Genomic DNA, 25,327 nt, shown 5'->3' on the forward strand with positions numbered 1-25,327 from the left:
GTATTTGTGCATGTAATACTTAGTGATATTGAGAGCTTTTGAAACGAATGAATCATTTATAATAGTGATCTTATGTACACAACTTTGTAATCGCCATTTAGAAGTACGTTATAAAATAGTTCATGATGAACTACAGAAATTCTCCCAGAGCATCTATAAGGCAAACTTTAATACAAATGGATGAACTCTGTCAGAAGTTTTGCTCACCTGAGGACTGTGGCGAGATGAAGTGATAGCAGGTAGACAGTGCACCGGCGCTCTGTCCGAATATTGTGATTTGCTGCGGGTCGCCGCCAAAGCGCGCGATGTTTCTCTGTACCCAGGTCAGTGCCAGCCTCTGGTCCTTGAGGCCCGCGTTACCAGGGGCGACAGCGTCTCCCGTGCTCAGAAAACCTGCAATTAACCATGGCAACCAGGACATAAGAAAGTGACTAACAACAGAAGCAAGCTACCATGGCACACGGGCACTTAATGACAAATGGAAGTATACTGATCGCAATTATGTTTATTCAGTTTTCATGATGTGTTTGAAAAGCATATGCAGATGTATGATGAAGATATCTTAATTAACCACACAAAAATTACAAAGCAAAACTAATGCGACGCATGCCAAGATAAAAAACGACATTTTAAAATGTGCACGATCCAGTTACGTTAAAATGACCACTGCCTGTGTGCAACGTCAACGTGAAACAGTACATAGAGATTATACAAGGCCCCTTAAGAAATATAATAAATGCATCCTTCGTATCGGACATTTCCAGAGCAGTTAAAACAGGCAAGAGTTGTATCTTTACTTAAGAAGGTTATGTAGAAGACATAGAAAATTACCTGACCATTCCACTGCTGTCACCATTCTCAAAAGTAATACAAGCAATTATGAAAGACAGATTAATGAATTACCTGAATAAATAAAATCTATTAAGCGAATCAAAGTTTGGTTTCCAAAGTGGCAAAAATACGGAGTCAGCCATAGTAGAATTCACAAAAGTTGTACTTGATGCCCTTGATAAAGATGAATGTGTCACAGGCATATTTTTGAATGTTTCTAAGGTCTTTGATACAGTCGACCACAAGAATTTACTAAATAAAAAAGGAGCATTGGGAATAAGAGGGGTAGCTAATGACTGGTTTCGATCATACGTAGCAGATAGGGTACAAAGAGTGGAGATAACACATACTTCAAATAGATCCAAACATTCAGTAAAACAGTTATCAGAACCAAAATACATTAATATAGGGGTTCTGCAAGGTACCATATTAGGGCCAATACTATTCCTGATATACATCAAAGACTTTCCCAGTAGTGTTACTCATGGTGGAAAGATTTTGTTCGCTGATGACAGCAATATTATAGTCACTGAGAAAACAAATGAAGCTCTCAAGGAGGTTTACGATAGGTCAATAAGCAATACAATAACATTGACCAGAAAGAAAACTAATGCCATTAATTTTAGTTTGAAGATGGAAAAGGACAATTTTAAATTAAATGTAAATGCAACCTCTATAGATTGTGTAACAAATGCAAAATTTCTAGGAATAAATATTGATTCTCAGTTGAAGTGGTATAAACACACAAAGGTACTTGGAAACAGAATGTCATCAGCATGTTGTGCCCTTAGAATCCTGTCATCAGTGTATAACATGCAGTGTCTTTTAGTTACATATTATTCATGTGTACTCTCTATTCTTAGCTATGGCATTCTTTTTTGGGGAACAAATGTACAAAATATGAACACAATTTTCAAACTCCAGAAAAGAGCCATAAGAATAATAACCAAAATTAGTAGTCGAGCTCACTGTAAAGATCTGTTCAAAACACTGCGGATTTTAACTGCTCCATGTGAGTACATTTACCAGTCAGCTGTACACATCAAAAATATCATTGGTAATTAATGCACAAACAGCTCTGTCCATAACTGTGGAACAAGAGCTATACTCAACTTACTTTTACCAAGAAAAAAATAAACATAAAACTGAAAACAGCATTTTCTACCAAGGAGTAAAACTGTACAATAAATTACCAAGAGAGATTAAAGAAATTTCAAAAATACACTTATTTAAAAAGGCAGCTATAAAGGGTCTGTTATGCATTACATTTTATACATTGAAGGATTACTTAGATAATACAAAGTAGGGGCTTGGTAAAAAAAAATGGTTCAAATGGCTCTGAGCACTATGGGATTTAACATCTGAGGTCATCATTCCCCTAGAACGTAGGACTACTTAGACCTAACTAACCTAAGGGCATCACACACATCCATGCCTGAAGCAGGATTCGAACCTGCGGCCGTAGCTGTCACGCGGTTCCAGACTGAAGCACCTAAAACCGCTCGGCCACACCGGGTGGCGCAGGAATTTTTGAGACAAATTTCAAACTTCTGTGTCGCAAAGAGAGACAATGTCGGGGTTTCGAAACAGTGATCCTTTAAATGCATTGCACATTGCAATACATAAACATAATGAGTCGATCATTACACAAACCTCAGTACACAAGCACGTGCCCCCTTCAAGGTAGACAGCCTTCTGATGATCTGGATTATCAATGAGTTTTCTGAATTGAGAGCGTCATTAGAAGATTTTGACTATGTCAAAAAAAATAAGGCTGTTGAATGCCGATTGTTATGGCTTTAGAGCAGTTTTACTTTTAAGTTTTATCCGCTTCTTCATCTTCTTTGGTAACACCATGGGCTGAGTGATTGTGATGCCTTGTTGCGGAAGTATTCGTCGACCATTACACGTACTCCAAAATTAAGCAGTGGCTCGTATCGAACCTGTGACCCAATACCTTCTCACTGCCTCTAGATCAGAATATCGGAAAGCAATACTCACCAAACTGCCCCACGCGATAATTGACAGTGATGAGTATGACGCCATAGGAGACGAGAAAGTCTGCGCCGAATTCCTTATCAGAAGCACTGCCGCCTCTGAATCCACCACCGTACATCCAGAACATCACAGGTAGGTTGGTGCCCTCTTGTGGAACGCCAGGCACGAAGACGTTCAGGTAGAGGCAGTCCTCGGAACCGCTGCCGTCCTGTTGGACGCAGTCGCTGCCGTATTGACTGGCATTGCGTACTCCTTCCCAGTTTCCTGCCGGCTGCGGAGCCTGTAAGGCATTCCTAGGGTAATTTCAGATTTAGCAGAGGTTTATCACAATGTAATTTATGGAACATTTGAGGAATGTCTCACTATGACAGGTATAGACGTTAACCCCCCAATAGACGCGCAGGTTTTGAGGACACAGATACTGACGCGGAGTACAAATGTACTCCACCACTTTTTTGATTGAGAAAAGTCTTCTTTATTAAATTATGTTATTTGTTTGTTACGTCCTTTACGATGCATGAGTAAGTTGGTTACTAATACTTTTTAAACGAGGGAAGGAATTAAACATTTAATTTTTTAAACACAAAATTAGTTTTTGTCACTCCACCCATTTATTGCTCACAACATGTAACATTACACAAGAAGTAATGAAAGTATTCAAAATAACTTTAATGAAGAAGCTCATAATACACAAAAAAGTAATCACAGAGAATATGTACAATAAGAAATCACGTACAATTCTTACAAACAACGGTAGTCACATTTTGCACACACTCTTCGTGTTGATTTATTTCTTGGTCTTCCACATATTTTACAACACCCTCTTTCCTCCTTCTTTAGTTTGACTATTTACATTTTTTCTTCTGAGTTCATGAATCTGTGGTTTCACCATTTGACAACTAATTTCGTGAAGGAAATCAGCTCGTTTCACTTTGACATAGTTTTTGTTTGCTGAATAAATACATAAAGCATTGATAGCGGCGATATTTAAAATGTTGTAAAAATTGCTGTTGGCCATCTTTTAGTAGTTCTTGCTGTATCATAATTTGAGCAAAGTTGATCGAGTACGTCAACTCCAACTTTTGTGCGATTGTAGAATGTAACAAACTCTGGTTTGTTTTTTGAACTGGTGGACTCGTCAATCGATGGACGATTGTGCATACTTGAAAGTAAAATTACTGCTTTCTTTTTCTTTTCTCAGCAGTGTTGCATCATGTGTAAAGCCGAAAACAGAAGTGTTCATTTCTCGAGATTTTCTGGGTAAAAATTCCTGAGGTAATTCTTTCTTGTTGTGTCTGATTGTTCCAACATAAGTTTGTCTTTTTCTCAAGCAGTTCTTGGAGCAGAGGATAGATAGGAAACCAATTGTCGCCCTGATGTTACGTCCTGTGTTTAAAACTGGTTTCGCAATTCTCATGACGACGACCTTTCCTACATTGCTTACATCAAAAGGCCCCGCCGGCTGTTTTCCACAATAAATTTCCATATTCACGGTATACATTATTCTACAATCCGCTAATGCAAACACATTCACGCCATAACGAGCAGGTTTACTCGGTATAATCTGTGTGAATGAACGTCTTCCACGAAAACCAACCTGCTGCACATCAATTGCGAGGTACTCCCCACGAGAATAGTACTTCTGAAAGTTTTCTAACAACAAATTCATAAGTTCCCGTATTGGTCCCAATTTGTCGAGCTTTCTTCTCTCAATTTTGGTGATTATGTCATCAAATCGGAGGCAACGAAGCAAGAAATGAAACCTACTCCTCGACATAGTCAAATAGACTCTTTCAATACCATTGCCTTCCTCTTTGTCATATATTTTGCAAGTATTCAACTTGGAAGAGTTTAAAGTATCAGTGAAAAAGATTATACCAAGGACATGCACTTCACATTAATCTGTAAATTTTGCATCTCTTTCTGTAGAAAACTTGTTCCTGATTGTTTCTATATAATTATTGGTACTTTCCACGATCAACTCTATTATTCTCTCATCAATAATCAAGTTAATGCAATCGATTTGAGATTTTCCATTATTTGCCTCTCCTTTTGGACCAGGAACACGAAGAAAGATATTGCTGGCCTTTATTCAACATTAGGACAAGGGGGTAATTTATTCCATTTTGTTTTATCTTTTCCAAAACAAAAATCAGATTCTTCCCTTGCCTTGAAGTTCTCTTCCTTGTCGACATTATGTTCTTCCGATTTTTTCCACTTGCCTTGTTGAAGCTCTCTTCCATGTCCTCATTGTCTTCTTCCGATTCTTCCACGGCATTGTTTTCAGGGTTCGCACGTCTGCTCGATTATCACCCTCGCTTCAATCCATCGCACATCTCAGAATCACAATAGGAAGGCTCATCAGTCTGCAGTTCTTCGTCTAGCCATTGCATCCAAATCCTTTCATCAGAAGTGCGATCTGCCATTATACCTAAATAATACGATAAATTAATTCTACAATAGCAATCCAAACATATTTCAAATATAATAGAAATTAAAATTTTAACTTACCATATAAAATATGTACTGGTAATTCGATACTCGCGTGGAGTAAACGTATGCGCCAAACACGACAGGGAACACTCAAGACTTCCCCATGAGAAGATCGTGCAGGACGACGCACGGCACTTGTTGTAGGTACGCCAGACTCTGGGAATTTTAGCCCCGCCACTCTTGTCAACAATAAGAAAATAACGTGTAGAACGACAATGGGGTACATTTGCACTCGGCGCGAATAAGAGAAGGTTAAGAGAATACTATTCTCCCACAAAACTTTTCTTCTCTCACTGATGAATTCAGTCAATTTGTTTTCACAGAATAGAAGGTTTCCAATCACCACGTTAAAATAAAATATAAAAATGATGTAAAAACGTGACTGCTTTCTGATAACTTATTTCCTCGCACACTTCTTTTATGGGAGCAAATTTAACTAATGTTAGAAAAGCGATGCGCGACCCCTCCCGCCAGATGTTCGAGTCCTCCTTCAAGCATGGGTGTGTGTGGTGTTCTTATCATAAGTTATTTTAAGTAGTAAGTTTAGGGACCGTTGACCTAAGCAGTTTGGTTCCTTAGAAACTAACACAAACACAAAAGCGGTACAAAGGGTTCGTACCACAATAACGTGATATGTATTTTCCAATATCAACACAAATTATTTTCGGCGCCTTTCATTACATTTAGCATGTTACTTCCCGTGATTTGTTTTCTCTTTCACAACACACACAGAATTCATTTGAAGTCCAAAATGTTCTGAAACACAAATAATCCTTGTAATATAAATTCATAATATTTAGTTTTCAGCCAACAGACATTTCCTTTTCCATCAGATTTGCTATTTTAAATACGATACCTGCTCGTACTCGTACTCGTAGCTGTGCAGTCAGCGCAGCGTATTAGTAACCAAAGGATCCTGGATTCGATTCCCGGCCGGTTTGGAGATTTTCTCATTTCGAAGACGGGCTGTTGTGTTGCCCATACGTTCGTATCATCAAAACAGTCATGTAATTCTTGAGATGGCTGCATGGATAGTCCCCAAACGCCAGTAAAAGAAAAAAATACCCTGTTCGTAAAAAATGAGGCTCAGAGCGCTAGCTCACGAGATAATGATTTGGGCTCTACGCGGATCTATTATCGTAGCGCATTAACGAAAATGTGCTCGTAGATCGGCCAACCTGACTGTGGCGGTTATTAGGCGATTTCGCAAATGTGATACACAAAAGAGGTGAAAAACGAGAAAATACAAAACGGATTCTACTCGTTTCGCAGATAGATGACGCACATGCGTTTTGCTCAATTTGGTCCACTTGACAACTGTGCGTCAGGAGGGCATCTGGCCGCACAGTTTAATAATGAAATAAAATTTGTCTAGTATAGAAAAAATGGACCTTGTACATACGGAAAAGAGAAAGACTGTGGAAAAGAAATTTATCCTTAATACTTTAAGCAAACGCTACTATAAGAAAAAATGTATTTTCCAAATAGAGTTACGTTTGTTATTCATATCATTATTATTGCTATTGCTTTGATTTTTGCATCGAATATACTAAATATGATCACAGGAACAACAAGTAAAGCAAGACTTTTTTTTCTGAAATCGGGTTGGTTTTATTCTGAACTGCAGTACACCACAATATCCTCCACATTTTAGACTACAAAACTCTAGTTTTCAACATAATCTCCAATGCAACGGCCTTATGTTACCACCGAGCGAGGTGGCGCAGTGGTTAGCACACTGGACCCGCATTCGGGAGGACGACGGTTCAGTCCCGCGTCCGGCCATCCTGATTTAGGTTTTCCGTAATTTCCCTAAATCGTTCCAGACAAATGCCGGGATGGCTCCTCTGAAAGGGCACGGCCGACTTCCTTCCCGTCCTTCCATAATCCGATGAGACCGATGACCTCGCTGTTTGGTCGCTTCCCCCAAACAGCCCAACCCATTATGTCACCATACTGGGAGGGCCTGCACGCTTGCTTGGTACCCCTCTACTGGTAAAAGTCAGAGCCAACGTGCTGCTGCATCAGTAACCTGTCAGTCATCCACGTACTGCGTCCCACGGAGTGCATCCTTCTTCATTGGGCCAAACAGATGGAAGTGTTAGATCTGGGCTGTAGGGTGGATGTGGGGAAAGAGTTCAATGAAGTTTTGTGAGGCACTCTCGAGTGCGCAGACTTCAGGCTTCATGGAGAAGGTGTACTTTAATTGCATTTTTGTGGCGTTGAAAATGCTGGAGTCATTTCTTCAATTTCCGAGGGTAGCGTAACCATATCAAACAAATTAGACCCATTGGAGTCCCAAAAGACGGCCGGCACGACTTTACCGGCTGAGGGTGTGCATTTGGACTTTTTTCTTCGGAAGACAGGTGTTGTGGCGCCATTCAGGAAGCACCTATGAATGCGATGCTTTGATTTTCTGCCAAAATTAAATCAGTGAGATTTCTCTGGTGGAAACGCACCTCCGTTATAGACGCCACTTTGAAGACCACATATAGCGCCACCACCAGTCTGAAGTTCGTGAGGCTATAGGGGCTGAAGCGGAAATATTCCAGGATACCCCACAACAAGTTCTGCATTTTTCCAACCGAGAGTGGCCAAGACAAAAAAGTTGTTGCATCACTTTCGTACATGCCTACTGCCCCTTTCTCTCAAAGTGGCACAGCACTTTGTAACTGCAACTCGAGCTTTGATATTGTGGTTGTGTCACTGTTTGGGTTATCTTTGCATTGAATTGCTACAGGCACGAATTCGGTTGTTAGCTTCGACATGATGCGATCATTAGCACACGAAAAGCTTTCCAATACATTATCATAAGAGATTCAATCACTGGTTTGCTATGCAGCTGTACCTCGGTATGCATTAAGAATTTTTTGTATCTTCGCTCCAGTTCACAGGCTTCGTTGCCTATACTATCACTCCTCATACAGTACTCTCAGAACAATGATTACCTCCAGGCTTATTTCTTTGTTTCATTTCATTTTGTTTTCCAACAGTAATAACATCGACAACTATTTCGAATCTCTGAATGGTTTGTCGCAGTAATAACTTCGGTGGATGGCTAAACAGTGCTCATCATTTACTGTTCTATACAGGAGGAAGTGAGGAGCGCTCTCATTACAGTGAGTCATCATTTAACTTCCAGAATGACAGCAGGCTTATTAGCATTAATTGCGAGGATAGACGCCGCGTAGAGCGGGGAAATTTACACAAGGGGGGCGCTGCAAGTGACAATCGCACCTCGATCAGCCTTGTTGTATCACGAGTGGTGTCTCATTGATTTCTCTGGAAGAATATAATGAAGCACCATGACGGCGCTGCATGTCCAGATCCCTAGTATTGGGGCCTAAAGGCTGCTGTTAGCCAAGCGCCAGTAGTTTTACAAACCAGATCACGCCTGGAGCTAGTTTTTAACGATACCTCAAATCTCATCGGGAAATAGCCATTTGAGAGAATGACATCGTATAAAGAACTACCTCTGCTCCCTCTTCTGTTAAAAAGATAAGCCGAAAGGGTAGGAAAAAGAAAAGATGCTTTATACATTGCTTGATTGACCATAGAATTATATTACACTGTTTGACGATCTAAATGCGGACGACAATAAATTTTTCAACTTTCAAATGTCGAAGTCATTGTTTTACAGACTGCTTGGCTGCATAACAAAAGATACGTCATACAACTGGAATCGATACAGAACTAAACAAGGAGAGAAATAGGTCCTCGCGCTGTAGTGGTTACTATATTTTTCATTATATATCTTCAATAGTGTTCTAAAATTCGGAAAACACTTTATGACTTTCTGTGACCAGTGACAACACAGTAAGCCATTGGTAAATAAGAAACTTCTTGGCACATTAAGAATGAGTGCCACACCGAGATTCGAATTCGCGACCTTTGTCTTTTGCTGTACCATCTAAGGTACTCAAGCATGACTCAGGACCCGCCCTCACAGCTCCACTTGCGCCAGTATCTCGTCTCCTACCTTCCAAACTTCACAGAAGTTCTCCTGCGAACCTGCAAGGTTCCTAAACCAGTACATCGATCTCAACCAAACTTAGTACTCACACAATGATCAGCCAGAACTTTATGACCACCGATCTTCTACCAATATAAACCCCTCCAGGCGATAGCACCGTCGCCTGGACAACAGTGACTCTTGTTAAACACAAGCACAGTGCATGTAGTATCAGTAGACTGGGGAGGCCAAGCGATCTACCTGAGGGCAGATTATGATAGCTCGACTTGTCGAGTGTCGGAGGAGTGCTGTGGTGAGTATCTCCAACACGTGGCGAATCCAAGGTGAAACCGCGTTCAGATACCGTGGGATTGGGTGGCCACCCTTCATCACAGATGTTGGACGTCGTAGGCTGCGCAAGCTAGTAAAACAGGACAGGCGGCGAAATGTGGCGGAACTGACATCAGACATTGGTGCTGGGCAGAGTAAATTCTAGCGATGGGCCTCCGCAGCCGACTACCCATACATGTCATGTGTCAATGTTAACACCACGTCATCGGCAACTATGACTGAAATGAGCACATGACCATTGGCACTGGACGGTGGCGCAGTGGCAGAGTGTTGGATGGTCTGATGAATCCCAATACCTAATTCATCATGCCGATAGGAGTGCGCGAATCCGTCGTCTTCCAGACGAACAGCTCCTTAACATCTGTACTGTGGTACGGAAAGAACCAGGTGGAAGCTCCGTTATGCTCCGGGGAACATTACTTGGACATCCCTGGTTCCACATGAGATGCAAAGCACCGCCGGCCGGGGTGGCCGACCGGTTCTAGGCGCTACAGTCTGGAACCGCGCAACCGCTACGGTCGCAGGTTCGAATCCTGCCTCGGGCATGGATGTGTGTGATGTCCTTAGGTTAGTTAGGTTTAAGTAGTTCTAAGTTCTAGTGGACTGATGACCTCAGATGTTAAGTCCCATAGTGCTCAGAGCCATTTGAACCATTTCCCAAAGCACCATGACGTCCAAGGAGTATCGTACACTTGTTCCAGACTACGTACATCCCTTCATGAACATCATGTTTCCAGGCGGCAGAGGCATTTTTCAACATAATATGCTGAACGGGTTCAAGGAAAGCAGTGCTGGCCTTCCAACTCGCCAGACCTGAATACTATCTAACACATCTGGGATGCGACTGATTGTGGCGTCGGAGTTCGTCGCCCCCTCCCCGAAATTTACGGGAATTAGGTGACTTGTGTGTGTGCAGATGTGATGCCAACTCCCTCCTGCGTCTTATCAAGGTCTCATTGCTCTTCGCCACGGCGCATCGCCGGTGTTATCCGTGCCAGAGGTGGACATACCGGCTGTGACCTAGATGGTCATAATATTCTCGCTGATCATTGTATACCTTACTGTCAGGCAACTATCACTGTGGGGGGCAAGAGCAAAATACCTACAAAAGGGGTGGCGTGCGTGGGGGGGAGACGTGGTAAAAAAGAAGCGCAGCCCACAACGCGTGAATTGTCAGTATTCGAGAATGAGAGCACTCAGCCGACTTGCACCAGACTTTAGACATAATTTCAAAACGTCTCGAAATTTTTCTCCATGACAACCCCTACTAAATGATCAAAGGTAATAAATAAATGACTACCACTTTTCCGATGTTCATGCACGAGGCATAACGTTGTAATTTATTACTTCCTTACTACCAACTGTATACGCGAAACATTTTGCAGACGATATACACATATACAGGTGAATGTATCTGCAAAATTATATAATTGTTACACGCATATTTAAGAAGATTTGACGTCATAAACAATGAGATGCGTGGAAAACTGTCACATAATGCATGGCGTTTAAATTTATTACTTCTTTGCTACTAAACCTGTTCGCAATAACTTTTTTTTGGTAAGTCATCAGGCTTGTGACTGCTTGGATGTGGCCCGCCATGAATGCCTCTCCTGTGGCAATCTCTTCATGTCAGAATAGCACTAGCAACTTACATCCTATATTATTTGCTGCAAGTATTCCAATCTCTGTTTTCGACAGTTCCCTCTAGTACCACGGAAGCTGATCCGTGATGTCTTAACAGATATCCTACCACCCCGTCCCCTCTTCTTGTCAGTGTTTTCCATATATTCGTTTCCTCTCCGATTCTCCGCAGAACCTCCTCATTCCTTACCGTATCAGTCCTGCTAACGTTCTTTCGCACACCACATCTCAAATGCTTTGATTCTATTCTGCTCCAGTTTTCCCACAGTCCGTATTTTACTGCCACACAATGCTGTTCTCCAAATGTACAAGGGTTGCCCAGAAATTTATGCATCGCATTTTTTTTTCTCATCCGAAAGCAATGCTACGAATGCGAAACGTTATGCATGTATTATTTGAAGTCTCCTAAGCGAGCGCGCCAAGTTCCTGTCACTTCCAACAGATAGTGTAACTGCAGGACGGTTTCAAATGACATCTGTAGGTGCTGTATCTTACAAGCAACGTGCCTTCATTGAGTTTCTCACTCCAGAGAAAGAAACTGGGAAGATTGGTCACAAACTCTTGTGCAAACTCCATGGAGCATCTACTGTCGACAGAAGTAAAGTTAGTCGCTGGGCACAGAGGTGGGGTCACCAGAAGAGCTCCACGATTTGCTGCGGTCGTGAAGACCATCCACCCTTGCCACACTTGACATGTTGCAGCGAGATGATGTTGTCACTGGCGAGGACAGAAGCACTACGACTCGGCAGTTGGCGCTGCATCTGCCAATGCTGAGGAGGTGATTCACACAATGAAGCAATGGCTCCGCCATCAGAACAAGGAATGGTACCGACATGGGATGGACGCCCTTATTTCGCTCTGGAGGAAGGCCACAGAACGGGATGGATATTACGTGGAAAATAGGGTGAGTAATGTTTTGGTTGGCAGGAGAGCCAACACCGTGTTACTAGAAGGAGGCCGAAAGGCACGCGTTTTAGCTCACGCAGCCTGGCGTGAGGTCTGGAACAGGACAAGGAAATTAGAATTTAGAAAAACGGACGTAGCTGGTGGAATACTTAACTTTAATCCGTTAATGAAGAACGTCGGTCTTGCCGGTACATGATTCACAATATCAATGGTAACTGATAATGGCGCCTTGCTAGGTCGTACCAAATGACGCAGCTGAAGGCTATGTTAAACTATCGTCTCGGCAAATGAGAGCGTATTTTGTCAGTGAACCATCTCTAGCAAAGTCGGCTGTACAACTGGGGCGAGTGCTAGGAAGTCTCTCTAGACCTGCCGTGTGCCGGCGCTCGGTCTGCAATCACTGATAGTGGCGACACGCAGGTCCGACGTATACTAACGGACCGCGGCCGATTTAAAGGCTACCACCTAGCAAGAGTGGTGTCTGGCGGTGACACCACAAGTAGATAAAACACCATTCTTTCCTGTTTGTAATTCTCGTTACGTTCAATAAAGAATTGTTGAGGGAAGAAAATGCAGTGCATTACTTTCTGGGCAACCCTCGTATATTCTCAGAAATTTCTTCCTGAAATTAAAGCGTATATTTGATACTAGTAGCCTTCTCTTGGCCAGGAATGCTCTTTTTGTCAGTGCTAGTCTGCTTTTTGTACCCTCCTTGCCCCTTCTGCCATGGGATACTTTGCTGCCTAGGGGCCGGCCCGAGTGGCCGAGCGGTTCTAGACGCTTCATTCTGGTAACGCGCGACCGCTACGGTCGCAGGTTCGAATCCTGCCTCGGGCATGGATGTGTATGATGTCCTTAGGTTAGTTAGGTTTAAGTAGTTCTAAGTTCTAGGGGACTGATTACCTCAGAAGTTAAGTCCCATAGTGCTCAGAGCCATTTGAACCATTTGCTGGCTAGGTAGCACAATTCTATAGTTTCATCCACTCGTGACTGTCAGTCCTGATGTTTTCTCGCTTTTCTCATTTCTGCTACTTCTCAGTACTTTCATCTTTCTTCGATTTACTCTAAATCCATATTCTTTACTCTTTAGAGTGTTCTTCCGTTCAGCAGACCATACAGTTTTTCTTCACTTTCCCTCAGGATAGCAATATCAATAGCGAATCATATCATTGATATCCTTCCACAATAAATTTTTGTTTCCACTCTGGAACGTTTCTTGTATTACCGTCATTGCTTCTTCGTCATATTGATTAAATAGTAGAGGCGAAAGTCTACATCCATGTCGCACACCCTTTTTAATCCGAGCACTTCGTTCTTGGTCTCGGACTCTTATTTTTCCCTCTTGACACTTGTACATATTGTATATTACCCGTCTTTCCCTATAGCTTACCCCAATTTTTCCCATAATTTCGAACACTTTGCACCATTTGACACTGCCGAGTGCTTTTTCCAGGTCGACAAATTCTATGAATGTGTCTTGATTCTTCGTTAGTCACGCTCCCACTATCACCTGCACCTACAGAACTGACTCCCTAGTGCCCTTACTTTTCCTAAAATAAACCTAAGCGTCGTCTGACACATCCTCAATTTTCTTTTCCATTCCCCTTTATATTAGTCTTGTCAGCTATTTGGATGCATAGTCTGTTAAGCTGACTGTGCGATAATCATCGGAATTTTGTGGATGATGACTTTCGAAAAGTCAGATGTTATGTCGCTAGATATACATTCTACTCACTAACGTGAGTAGGCGTTTTGTTGCAACTTCAACAAATAATTTTATAAATTTTAATGGAATGTTGTCAGTCTCTTCTGCCTTAATCGATCTTAGGTCTTTCAAAGTTCTTTTAAATTCTTATTATATTTCTGCATCCCTTATCTTTTGTATATGGATTCATGCCTCTTCTTCTATTCCGTAATAAGACAAGTCTTCCCCTCGTAGAGGCCTTCAACGTATGTTTCACGGAGCTATTTCACCTTAACTTTCCTGCGCTTCCTATTTATTTCATTCCTAAGTGACTTGAATTTCCCTGAACATTTTTGTACTTCCTTCTTTTATGAATGATCTGAATTATTTATTCTGTTACCCATGGTTTCTTAGCAGCTACGTTCTTTGTACCTATGCTTTCCTATTAAACATTTGTGACTGCTGTTTTTAGAAATTTCCATTCTTCTTCAACTGAGCTATTCCTTATCGCCGTATCTATAGCCTCAGAGAACTTCAAGCGTATTTTTTCGTTGCTAAGTACTTCCGTATCCAATTTCATTCTGCATTGCTTCTTGCTGACTAGTCTCGTAAATTTCCATCTACTCTTCATTACTATTAAATTGTGATCTGGGTCTATATGTACTCTCGGGTATGCCCTACAATCTAGTAACTGATTTCGGAGACTCTCCCTTACCATAATGTAATGTAACTAAAATCTCACGTATCTTCCGGCCTGTTCCAAGTAAATTTCCTCCTCTTGTAATTCTTAAACAGAGTACTCGCTATTACTAGCCGAAATTTACTGCAGAACTCAATTAGCGTTTCTCCTCTCTCATTTCTAGTACCAGGCACATATTCCTCCGTAACATTTCTTCTACTCTTTCCCCCACAGTCGCATTCCAGTCCTCCAAATCTACTAGATTTTCATCTCCCGTTTCGTACTGTGTTACCATTTCAATATCTTCTTGAAATTCTCTATCTCTTCATATTGAGCTTGCAATGTCAGCATATCTATCTGAACTATCGTTGTGGGTGTTGGTTTTCTATAGATTTTGATAAGAACGACCCTTTGAGTGAACTGCTCACATAACTCATTCTCTCTCCTACCTTTCTATTCATAAAGAATCCTACTCCTGTTATATCATTTTCTGCTGCTGCTGATATTACCCTATACTCATCTGACCAGACATCCTTGTGTTTCAATGTCACTTCACTGACTCGCCAGTATATGAACACTGCGCTTTAGCATTTAGTGTTTCATATCTTCATGGTTCCCTATCACGTTGAAACTTCCACGTATGCCGCTGGATGCACCTGCAATGTTACATAATTGTACGAAACATAGTTCATAGAGCATGGCGTTATAAGCATTAAACAGAAGGCCAGATGTTGCGTGGGAGAGGCGTGGACGCAGAGTTGTAAATTAATACCTGGGCAACGCAGGGTTTCTTCGTTAATTTACTTATATATGAGGAAAAAGTAAACATGCATATGCTAACACTCTCACTGAAAACGAAGTTTATATTTGTCTGTGATAGGCATCCGACGGATAACATGTTACCAGACGCTTTAGCAGATATGTTCTGTACTTACTGTACATGGAAACGGTTTATTACAAAGGGCGTTCACTAAGTAAAGCAACACATTTTTTTGTCGGCCAATTTAGGTTAAAAAAATAGGGAATTTGTTGTGGGACATTCTCGAATATCACCGCTTCAGCCACTATAATTTCATGAAGTTTCGATAGTGGCGGTGCTATACGTTGCCTTCAAAATGCTGTCTGTAACGGTGGAACATTCCAAGCAGAGAGCTTCTTTTTGTGGAAAAACAAAGCATCACAGATATTTATAGGTGCTTGAAGAGTGTCTGTTAACTCCTGCCGGTGAACAAGAGCACAGTGAGTCGTTGGGTGAGGCCTCTTTCAGCAGTGCAACGAGGTCGCGTAAGTCTGTTCGACCTCCCTCGTACCGGCAGGCTGCACGCAGCTCCGACTCCTGTAATATTGGAACGTACGGAAAATATTACTCGAGGTGATCGATGGATTACAGTCAAACACCTCGCTGCATAACTGGACATCCCTATTGCCACTGCTGACGCTCTCGTTCCACCAGCTGGGGTATTAAAAGATGTATGCCCACTGGGTTCAAATGGCTCTGACAAGGGAACCTCCCCATCGCACCCCCCTCAGATTTAGCTATAAGTTGGCACAATGGATAGGCCTTGAAAAAATGAACACAGATCAATCGAGAAAACAGGAAGAAGTTGTGTGGAACTATGCAAAAAATTAGTAAAATATACAAACTGAGTAGTCCATGTGATGATAGGCAACATCAAGGACAATGGGAGTCAAGGAGCGCCGTGGTCCTGTGGTTAGCAAGAGCAGCTACGGAACGAAAGGTCCTAGGTTCAAGTCTTCCCTCGAGTGAAAAGTTTAATTTTTTATTTTCAGTTTATGTGACAAACTCTTATGTTTTCATCACTTTTTTGGGAATGATTATCACATCCACAAGAAAACCTAAATCGGGAAAGGCAGAAGAATCTTTTTTCCCATTCGCTAAGTGTACAAGTTAGGTGGGTCGACAACATATTCCTGTCATGTGACGCACATGCCGTCACCAGTGTCGTATAGAATATATCAGATGTGTTTTCCTGTGGAGGAATCGGTTGACCTATGAACTTGCTATCAAATGTTTTCGGTTCCCATTGGAGAAGCACGTCCTTTCGTCTACTAATCGCACGGTTTTGCGGTGCGGTCGCAAAACACAGATACTAAACTTATTACAGTGAACAGAGACGTCAATGAACGAACGGACAGATCATAACTTTGCGAAAATAAAGAAAGTAAAATTTTCAGTCGAGGAAAGACTTGAACCAAGGACCTCTCGTTCCGCAGCTACTCACGCTAACCACTGGACCGCGGCGCTCCTGAGTTCACATTTTCCTTGATGTTGCCTATCTTGCGGATGGACTACTCAGTTTGTATATTTTACTAATTTTTTATCATAGTTCCACACAACTTCTTCTTGCTTTCTCGATTGATCTGTGTTCAGTTTTTCAAGGCCTACCCACTGTGCCAACTTATAACTAAATCAGAGGGGGGTGCGATGGGGAGGTTCCCTTGTGAGCACTATGGGACTTAACATATATGGTCATCAGTCCCCTAAGAACTACTTAAACCTAACCAACCTAAAGACATCACACAACACCCAGCCGTCACGAGGCAGAGAAAATCCCTGACCCCGCCGGGAATCGAACCCGGGAACCCGGGCTTGGGAAGCGAGAACGCTACCGCACGACCACGAGATGCGGGCCCCACTGGGTTCCTCGCCGCAGAACAGAAGACCATAAAGAACAATGAAGGACAATCTGTGTGGAATTGCCGTTGAGTTGCGACGCTGATCGTGATAACTTTTGGCCGAAAATCGTCACATGCGATGATAAATGGGTTCATCACTTCCAACAGGAAACAAAGCAGCAATCCATGGAGTAGCACTACACCAACTTACCTTCGAAGAAAAAGTTGGAAGGGGTCCCTTAGCCGGTAAAAGTCATGACCATCGTATTTTGTGACTCAGAAGGGGTTATTGTATTTGAAGCCCTCCCTCATGGTGAAATGATCAGATCTGAAGTGTACTGCGATACCCTCAGGAAATTGAAGAAACGACTCCAGCGTGTTCGTCGTCACAAAAATCCAAACGCACTACTACTTCTCCATGAAATGCAGGGCCTCACACAAGTCTGCCCACCCAAGAGGAGCTCTCAAACTTTCATTGGTTTGGTCTGCCTCATCCACCTTACAGCCCGGATGTAACACTTTCCTATTTCCATCAGTTTGGGCCAATGAAGAACACACTCTGCTGGAAGCAGTACACGGATGGTGTGGAGATTATTGATGTAGCAAGACATTGGGTGCGACGTCGACCAATAGAGTGGCGCCATGCGGCCGTACAGGCCCTCCCAGCAACGTGGCGTAAGGCCGTCGTGGTGGAGAATAAGATGAAAAGTAGAGTTTTGTAGCCAAAAGAGTGGAGAATAATACGATGTATTGGAATCCCGAATAAAAGTAACATGCATCCCGAAAAAAAAAACTTGTGTTTGATAAGTTATTGAATGGCTCTCGTAATTTCCCTCACAACTCGATCTACGTAATTTGGTGTTTCCATATTTGCTCAGTTGTTAAAGAAATAACAGCAATACACACGTTGTGCCCTGTATTGTAACAAAGAGTTATTGAACAAGTGTAAGGCAGAGACATTGTGCTCGGATGATATATTGTACGCGCGTGCAGGTCCATCGAGGGGAAGTGAGGCCACTAGTCGCCCACAGCTGATAAGCTCCATATACCGCAATGCGTCTTGAAGGCCTTGGGCGGCTCCAAGTGAACAGAGCGATGGGCGGGCCCGGCAGCCAGTGGATCAATGGCGACGCCCTTTATCGTTGGTTAATATGTTTACGCATCTAAACGTAAGACAAAACGCACCGAACCCACTGGCAGTCAGAGATGTCACTCGTGACGTCAGGAATGGGCCACTAGCGCCTTCAGCTAATAGCGGTTTCGCAGCTCTGCTTCCACCGTCAACAGGAGACGGATATATGGACCGCAGCTGGGTTCGGCTGCTGTAAATAGTGCGAGCTGTTACATGCGGGCGACAGGTGTTCGGCTGAGAAGACTGAAAGTAGAGCTCCATCATGGATCTAAATGTCAGGTGTAATAACAACAAATTCGGTTTTCTGTACGATCAAGCTGGACAGAGAATCTCAAAAATCGAAATGTTCCCACATCACTGATTGGCTTGAGCGACAATGGACGTAACGTGATTACAGTTTTGTATCGAATACCGTCCACGTAAAATAGACATTGAAACTATCCATGGGATCGTACTAGATTGCAACGGAAAAGAGATTCGCGTCTCGTACTGGAGATATCTAAAAAGTTACTGTAGCCCACGCCGAGTTGGGTATGAGCAGTAAATTACCTTTCGAAATTTCTGGAGACCCTATCGCAAGAGCCTTAGCAACTTATTGGACGACCCACAATTAACAAAATCAATGTTTACAAAACACGAGTTCCATCTGTGTGCCGAATAGTGTGAGAGTTATCAAAATTGATCTACAGAAAGACAACATCTTATCCTCCTCACTCCTTATGTGGGAATTGAGCTACGAGATCGAAATTTAATTTCTCCCTAGCTCTGAGAATGAACTAAACCTCATGTGCCCCACTGTAGCATACACTTTACGCAATGTTCATCAAATGTATTCGTTCCTGCTTACTCACAGAAGGTGGCAGCATTTGTTTGAAAAATAAAACAGTTTTTCCCATGATCAGCACGCCTTTGCTTAATAGAATTAATTCCTGTTTCCTTTCAGTACTTTTGTAATATAATGGGTTTAGAAAAATCTGTAATCCGCTAATATACGCTACTCTACCGAATGAGTGATTGTTCATTTCCTCAGAACAACACAATGACATATGTTTTCGATGTAGCAATGGATCTATATTCGACAACGATCTATGTAAGTTTATGTCCTACAGAGTTGGCCTTTATTTTCATTCTCAATTTAAGGGATATGGTACTGAAGAATATATGAAATATCCGAGTTGTTCCCTAAATTTTTTTGGATGATTTTTCGTTTGCTATAGGGATGGTTGCCTTTTTCGTGTTTTATCTAAGGGATCACCATTTAACGATATAATTATGTTGAGCTTTTCTCTTACATTATTAGCTTTGCTCTTCCTTTTTTAGGTTTCCTCTTACATTAATTGTGTTTTAATTGTCATTTAAAGAACAACTGTCCATTTTCACGCTATCGTAAAAGATTTGAGTTAGCGTGGTAGTAAGAATGACTGAGTAGGCTGGAAGAAAGTGCGTGTTTCTTTAAAAGCTTGTTATTTATTTATTTATTTCATTTTAACCGCATTCATTCCTACCTACAACTGTACGGGCTCTGATAACCTTGCCGTTGATCGTTCATCAACCACAAACTCTCTTTCTTTCTCTCCCTCTCTCTCTCTCACTCTCTCTCTCTCTCTCTCTCTCTCTCTCTGGGAAACGGTTGCAACGGCCTTCTTCTGGGTCTACTAGTGCGTTCTAGCTATGCAGTGTCCCTTATATTTTGTTGTTATTGTTCACTGTGCATGCCATTACGTCATAATTTTATAAAGATAGTTACTTTCATTGGTCACTTAAGGAGGAAGGAGAGGGAAATTTATTTTAATAGGTTATTGCGGTGGAGGGAGAGCGTAACCTTTCTTGTCTATTGGCTCTTGTGTTATGTGCCACGACTGGTGGCCACCGTCGAATGAAAAGTTGGCTGCTGTTCACCAAATGCTGGAGGTCGGCCGCGCGGGGGCAGTTACTCGCCGGTAGTGCTCGTGCCTCGTGTTGACAAAAAAAAAAAAAAAAAATCGTTCAAATGGCTCTCAGCACTATGGGACTTAACTGCTGATATCATCAGTCCCCTAGAACTTAGACCTACTTAAACCTAATTAACCTAAGGACATCACACACATCCATGCCCGAGGCAGGATTCGAACCTGCGACCGTAGCGGTCGCGTGGTTCCAGACTGTAGCGCCTAGAACCGCTCGGCCACCCTGGCGGCTCGTGTTGACAAGTGTGGTCTGTTGCGCTCTGATTGCTGTCAGCCAAGATGGGGCAAGTCTGAGTCCATCCTCTGTATTCCAGTTATTAGGGTGTTTAAGTATTTCGATGACCTCTCTGATTTTGCGTTTCGTCATAGCCGCCTGCTTGGCGACATAGACGTATCACTTCTGTAGCAAACGGAACTGGGTAACATAGGGTAATGTGACGAGTTACGATTCCTGTGTTATCATGGGCACGGAAATCAACACAGCAGTACTATACCGCCAAGACTAGGAATGCATTTCACTGCTGTGTTGAAAGTTGCACGTGGCACTGAAATAGAAGTCAGTGGTTGACACGCATTAAAAATATATGCATTCACGGGAACAAGAGCCACAGTGGATGGACGTGAAGTCGTACATCTATCATGTTCTGTGGTGACTCCAACTGCGTCCTAAACCCCAAAGAGCAAACGGCTAGTTTTAACTCTTCTGAAGGGTTGTCTGTCTTAGTAAAAAGTGTGGATATAATTGATGCATGGGATCAGTTCCATCCGGGACAACTGGATTATCCCTACGCGTCTCCAGTAGAAGCCGGCCGGATGGACAGAGCATACATGGAAAAATCCGTAAATTCACAAATGTAAACAATATAGAATTTAGGCATGTAACACTCTGTGCCCATGTTGCCTACCATGTCACCATAAAACATCGGCCATAGAACGTTTCCAACGGCAGAGGCAAATAGAAGTTAACAGTGACCTTTTACGAGGTCATTTTATAGAAACAGACTTTCGTGAGATTTAGGGACGGATGTTAGTGAATATTCCCATGTATAGAACAACAAAAGAGAGACTCATAAACAGGGTCACCAACGGGCATGGGATTGTATCTTATACACATTCGGATATTAGAGTATTTACAAGTATTATACAACACTGCGATAGTGTCACAGAGAAAGCAGGCACTTGGCTTCAGCGGCTGGGTGTAATAGTATACCTTATCTGACAGCACAACATAGAATGAAAAGAAAAGTGTTTGCTGGCTTTTGCCTGAGGACGATACAGTCAAAACGAATCCTTCCTCAGAGACGATTTGAAAAAGTAATAAAGGCCGCGTCAAAGCATGGAGCACAAGACACGGATGTCATACCTATCAAACTGTACGACAAATATTGGGAAATAATGGGACAAAAACTAACAGAAACGTTGAATGAATTTCAAGGATAACTGCTTCGAGCTGTTTCACGGAGGATATTATCATTTTGTTGAAGAAATCCAATCCAGCGTTAATAAATTAATATCGCTCAGTAACCTTATTAAAGGAGGATTTAGAGCATATATACAAGACTCTTAAATGATAGGCTGAAATAAGTTATTTATCGTATTTCGGTAGGTCAATAACTAACGTATTGCCAGCATACACAGATCTGGTCCACTTCGATTCAGATTTGACAGTGAGTTTAACTTTTATAAATTTCGAAGGTGTCTACGATAAGGTTGAACATAAACACGTGGTAGAGACATCCTTATTCATTATCGTTTTCTTGTGCCCCTGTCTCCCATCGGCGCAGGGTCGACGTGGTTATTTACGGACGTGGCACGGTTAATTTAAGTGGTGGCCGCGTGATCTGTCACCGGAATTACGTGTTAGATTCGCTGCTGGTATTTGGTTTCTATAATCACTGTGTACCTGTACGGGAAAATTGCATGTGTAGTACCTTGAATGTAATCGAGTTCAGCTAAACGTCAACAGCGCAGATAAAATGAAGAAGAGCTTTGAGAGAAAAGCATTCACTGCTTGAGGATTACGTCCCATAGCCATGGAGCTGCTCCGGAGCAAGACTCAAGAGAGCTTGTCGGGACCAACGTTTAGCGGGCCTACTTTCCATGTCCGTCCGAGAAACGTGTAAGCTCTCTGATGTTACTTACATGTTTCACAGTGGTGAAGGGTTTGGCCTTTGATACCAGTTCGACATTACGAGGGTACTCCTGACTGTGTTGTCTGTACAGCAGTCATTCGTGGCCACGTGTGCATTTAGAGGGTTAAATACGCCTATGTAGGAGGTATAAGTACAATGGCAAATAATCAAGAAAAAGTGAATATTTTAAGTGAGACCACTAAAGATTATGACCTGGAGAGCGGGGCCAAAATGAAGTTACGTAAATCTCCCATCATAAGAGGATTGGAACCTGAAAAGGTATCATGTCCAAATAACACGTTTATCAAGAGAAACTGTGGTGTCACCGCCAGACACCACACTTGCTAGGTGGTAGCTTTAAATCGGCCGCGGTCCATTAGTACATGTCGGACCCGCGTGTCGCCACTGAGTGATCGCAGACCGAGCGCCACCACACAGCAGGTCTCGAGAGACGTACTAGCACTCGCCCCAGTTGTACGACGACTTTGCTAGCGACTACACTGACGAAGCCTTTCTCTCATTTGCCGAGAGACAGTTAGAATAGCCTTCAGCTAAGTCCATGGCTACGACCTAGCAAGTCGCCATTTGTAACATTGCATGTATCTTAAGAGTCTCACTTGATTCGTCAAGAGCGATGTACCACAAGGATGGAATAAAGTTAAGTATTTCCGCAGCTATTTACTTTTCTTTATAGCATTCATTACGTATCTTGTTTCAGACTTCACGCCATCCTTCGTGCGCTTATAGCGTGCATTTCGGCCCCCTCAAAAACACTGTGTCGGCACCTCTTGTCGACACAACAGAAACAAAAGACAGTTGTTTCTCTTTGTAAAAACTGAGAATGTATTCTAACTCAGATTTATGCTGCAACCGCATCACTTCTAAAACACGAGAAAAATTTCAAAATGAGCAATTTATTAACAAGTTCAAAGCGCCATTCCTGGAAATTGACTCGTTCTATGTGCCAGTACATAAGTTTTTGTTTCAAGTGCCGTGAATACAGAGCGATTACGATTTTCCGTGACGATACACGTAAAGAAATACAAAGGCAATATTTTGACTTGTACAGTTGTAATCAACCACAAAAATTTCTCGCAGCTTTTAAATGTATTACAAGAGAATGACAAACCTAAATTCAAGAAAAAGAAATCTCAGTATCAACCTCTGTTCCATACACACGATGGTCATCCAGCTGTGACCCGCAGGCCGCATACGGCCCGAACGAAGTATTCTTGCGGCCCGAGGTTCTCAGCCGTATTTCATAATAATCTGTAGCACTAACAGCCAAATACAAAAATCTCAACTAACCTTAAGAACCTCTTAAGAGTGTACTTTTCATGTTCAGTAACAAAAAATTCCTGAACTCGTTGGGAGAAATGGCAAAAAACGACTATTCACGCTCGTGTGTAGAATGTATCAGTGTGGCGAAATTCCATTTGACTTCCAGAAAAATTCATTCACACAGTTCCGAAGAGAGTTGAGAGTGTGTTAAATTACGATCAGTTTAGCTTTAGGACAGTCAGAGAGGCAATTCTGACGTAGCAGTTGATAATGGAAGCAAGACTAAAGAAAATAAAGGAACGTTCATAGGATCTGTCGACCTGGAAAAATCGTTCGACAGCGTAAAATAGTGCAAGATGTTCGAAATTCTGAGAAAAGTTGTGGCGAGCTATAGGGAGAGACTGGTAATATACAATAGGTACAAGAGCCAGAGGGAATAGTAGCAGTGGACAACCAAGAAGGAAGTACTCGTATTTAAAATGGTATACAACAGGGACGTAGTCTTTCGCCCCTGCTGTTCAATCTGCAATCTGTACTTCGAGGAAGCAATTATGGAAATAAAAGAAAGGTTCAGGTGTGGAATCAAAATTCAAGGTGAAAGGATGTCAATGATACGATTCGCTTATGACATGTCCTGAGTGAAAGTGAAAAAGATTTAGAGGATCTGCTGAATGTGAGAACAATATAAGGAGTACAGAATATGGACTGAGAGTAATTCGAAGAAAGACGAAAGTAATGAGAAATAGCTGAAATGAGAATAGCGAGAAACTTAGCATTACGATTGATGGTCAGGAAGTAGATGCAGTTTAACAATTCTGCTACCTAGGTTGTAAAATAACCAATGACCGACGGAGGAAGGAGAATATCAGTTGCCGAATAGCATTGGTGAAAAGGGCGTTCCTGGCCAAGAGAAGTCTACTAGTATCAAATATAGGCCTTGATTTAAGGAAGAAATTTCTGAGAAAGTACGTCTGGAATACAGAATTGTAAGGGTATGAAACACGGACTGTGGGAAAACTAGAACAGAAGATAATTGAAGCATTTCAGATGTGGTGCTACAGACGAATGTTGAAAATTAGGTGGACTTACAAGGTAAGGAATGAGGAGGTTCTGCACAGATTTGGAGAGGAGAGGAATTTATGGAAAACTCTGACAAGGCGAAGGGACATGATGATAGGACATCTGTTAAGACATCAGGGAATAATTTCCATGGTACTAGAGGGAGTTGTAGATGGAAAAAACTGTAGAGGAAGACAGAGATGGTAATACATCTAGCAAGGAATGGCTGCGGTTACCTTTGACGCTGCATCACAGACAGGAGCGCCTGCGATGGTGTACTCAACGACGAACCTGGGTGTACGAATGGCAAAACGTCATTTTTTCTGATGAATCCAGGTTCTGTTTACCGCACTTTGGAAGCGTGTATTCATCATCGGCATACTGGCGTATCACCCAGCGTGATCATTGGTTACACGTCTCGGTGGCCTCTTGTTCGCAATGACGGCACTTTGAACAGTGGACGTTACATTTCAGATGTGTTACGACCCGTGGCTCTACCCTCCATTCGATCCCTACGAAACCCTACATTTCAGCAGGATAATGCACGACCGCATGTTGCGGGTCCTGTAGGGGCCTTTCTGGATACAGAAGCGTGAGGCGCG

The 25,327-nt window shown here is 42.3% G+C and overlaps 1 protein-coding gene across 5 annotated transcripts in view; it reads right to left on the minus strand.

Moving 5' to 3' along the window:
* Window positions 1–25,327, minus strand: part of LOC126252073 (acetylcholinesterase-like) — a 224,611-nt gene that overhangs the window by 98,470 nt on the left and 100,814 nt on the right. For all 5 annotated transcript variants that reach the window (XM_049952922.1, XM_049952921.1, XM_049952924.1 and 2 more), the window contains 2 exons: window positions 2,833–3,109; window positions 208–393 (listed from right to left, as the gene is read on the minus strand). In XM_049952922.1, coding sequence (XP_049808879.1) covers window positions 208–393; window positions 2,833–3,109 — 463 coding nt within the window. The remainder of the gene's footprint in view (window positions 1–207; window positions 394–2,832; window positions 3,110–25,327) is intronic.

The sequence above is a fragment of the Schistocerca nitens genome, chromosome 4 (genome assembly GCF_023898315.1).
Source record: "Schistocerca nitens isolate TAMUIC-IGC-003100 chromosome 4, iqSchNite1.1, whole genome shotgun sequence".
NCBI classification, from domain to species: Eukaryota; Metazoa; Arthropoda; class Insecta; order Orthoptera; family Acrididae; genus Schistocerca; species Schistocerca nitens.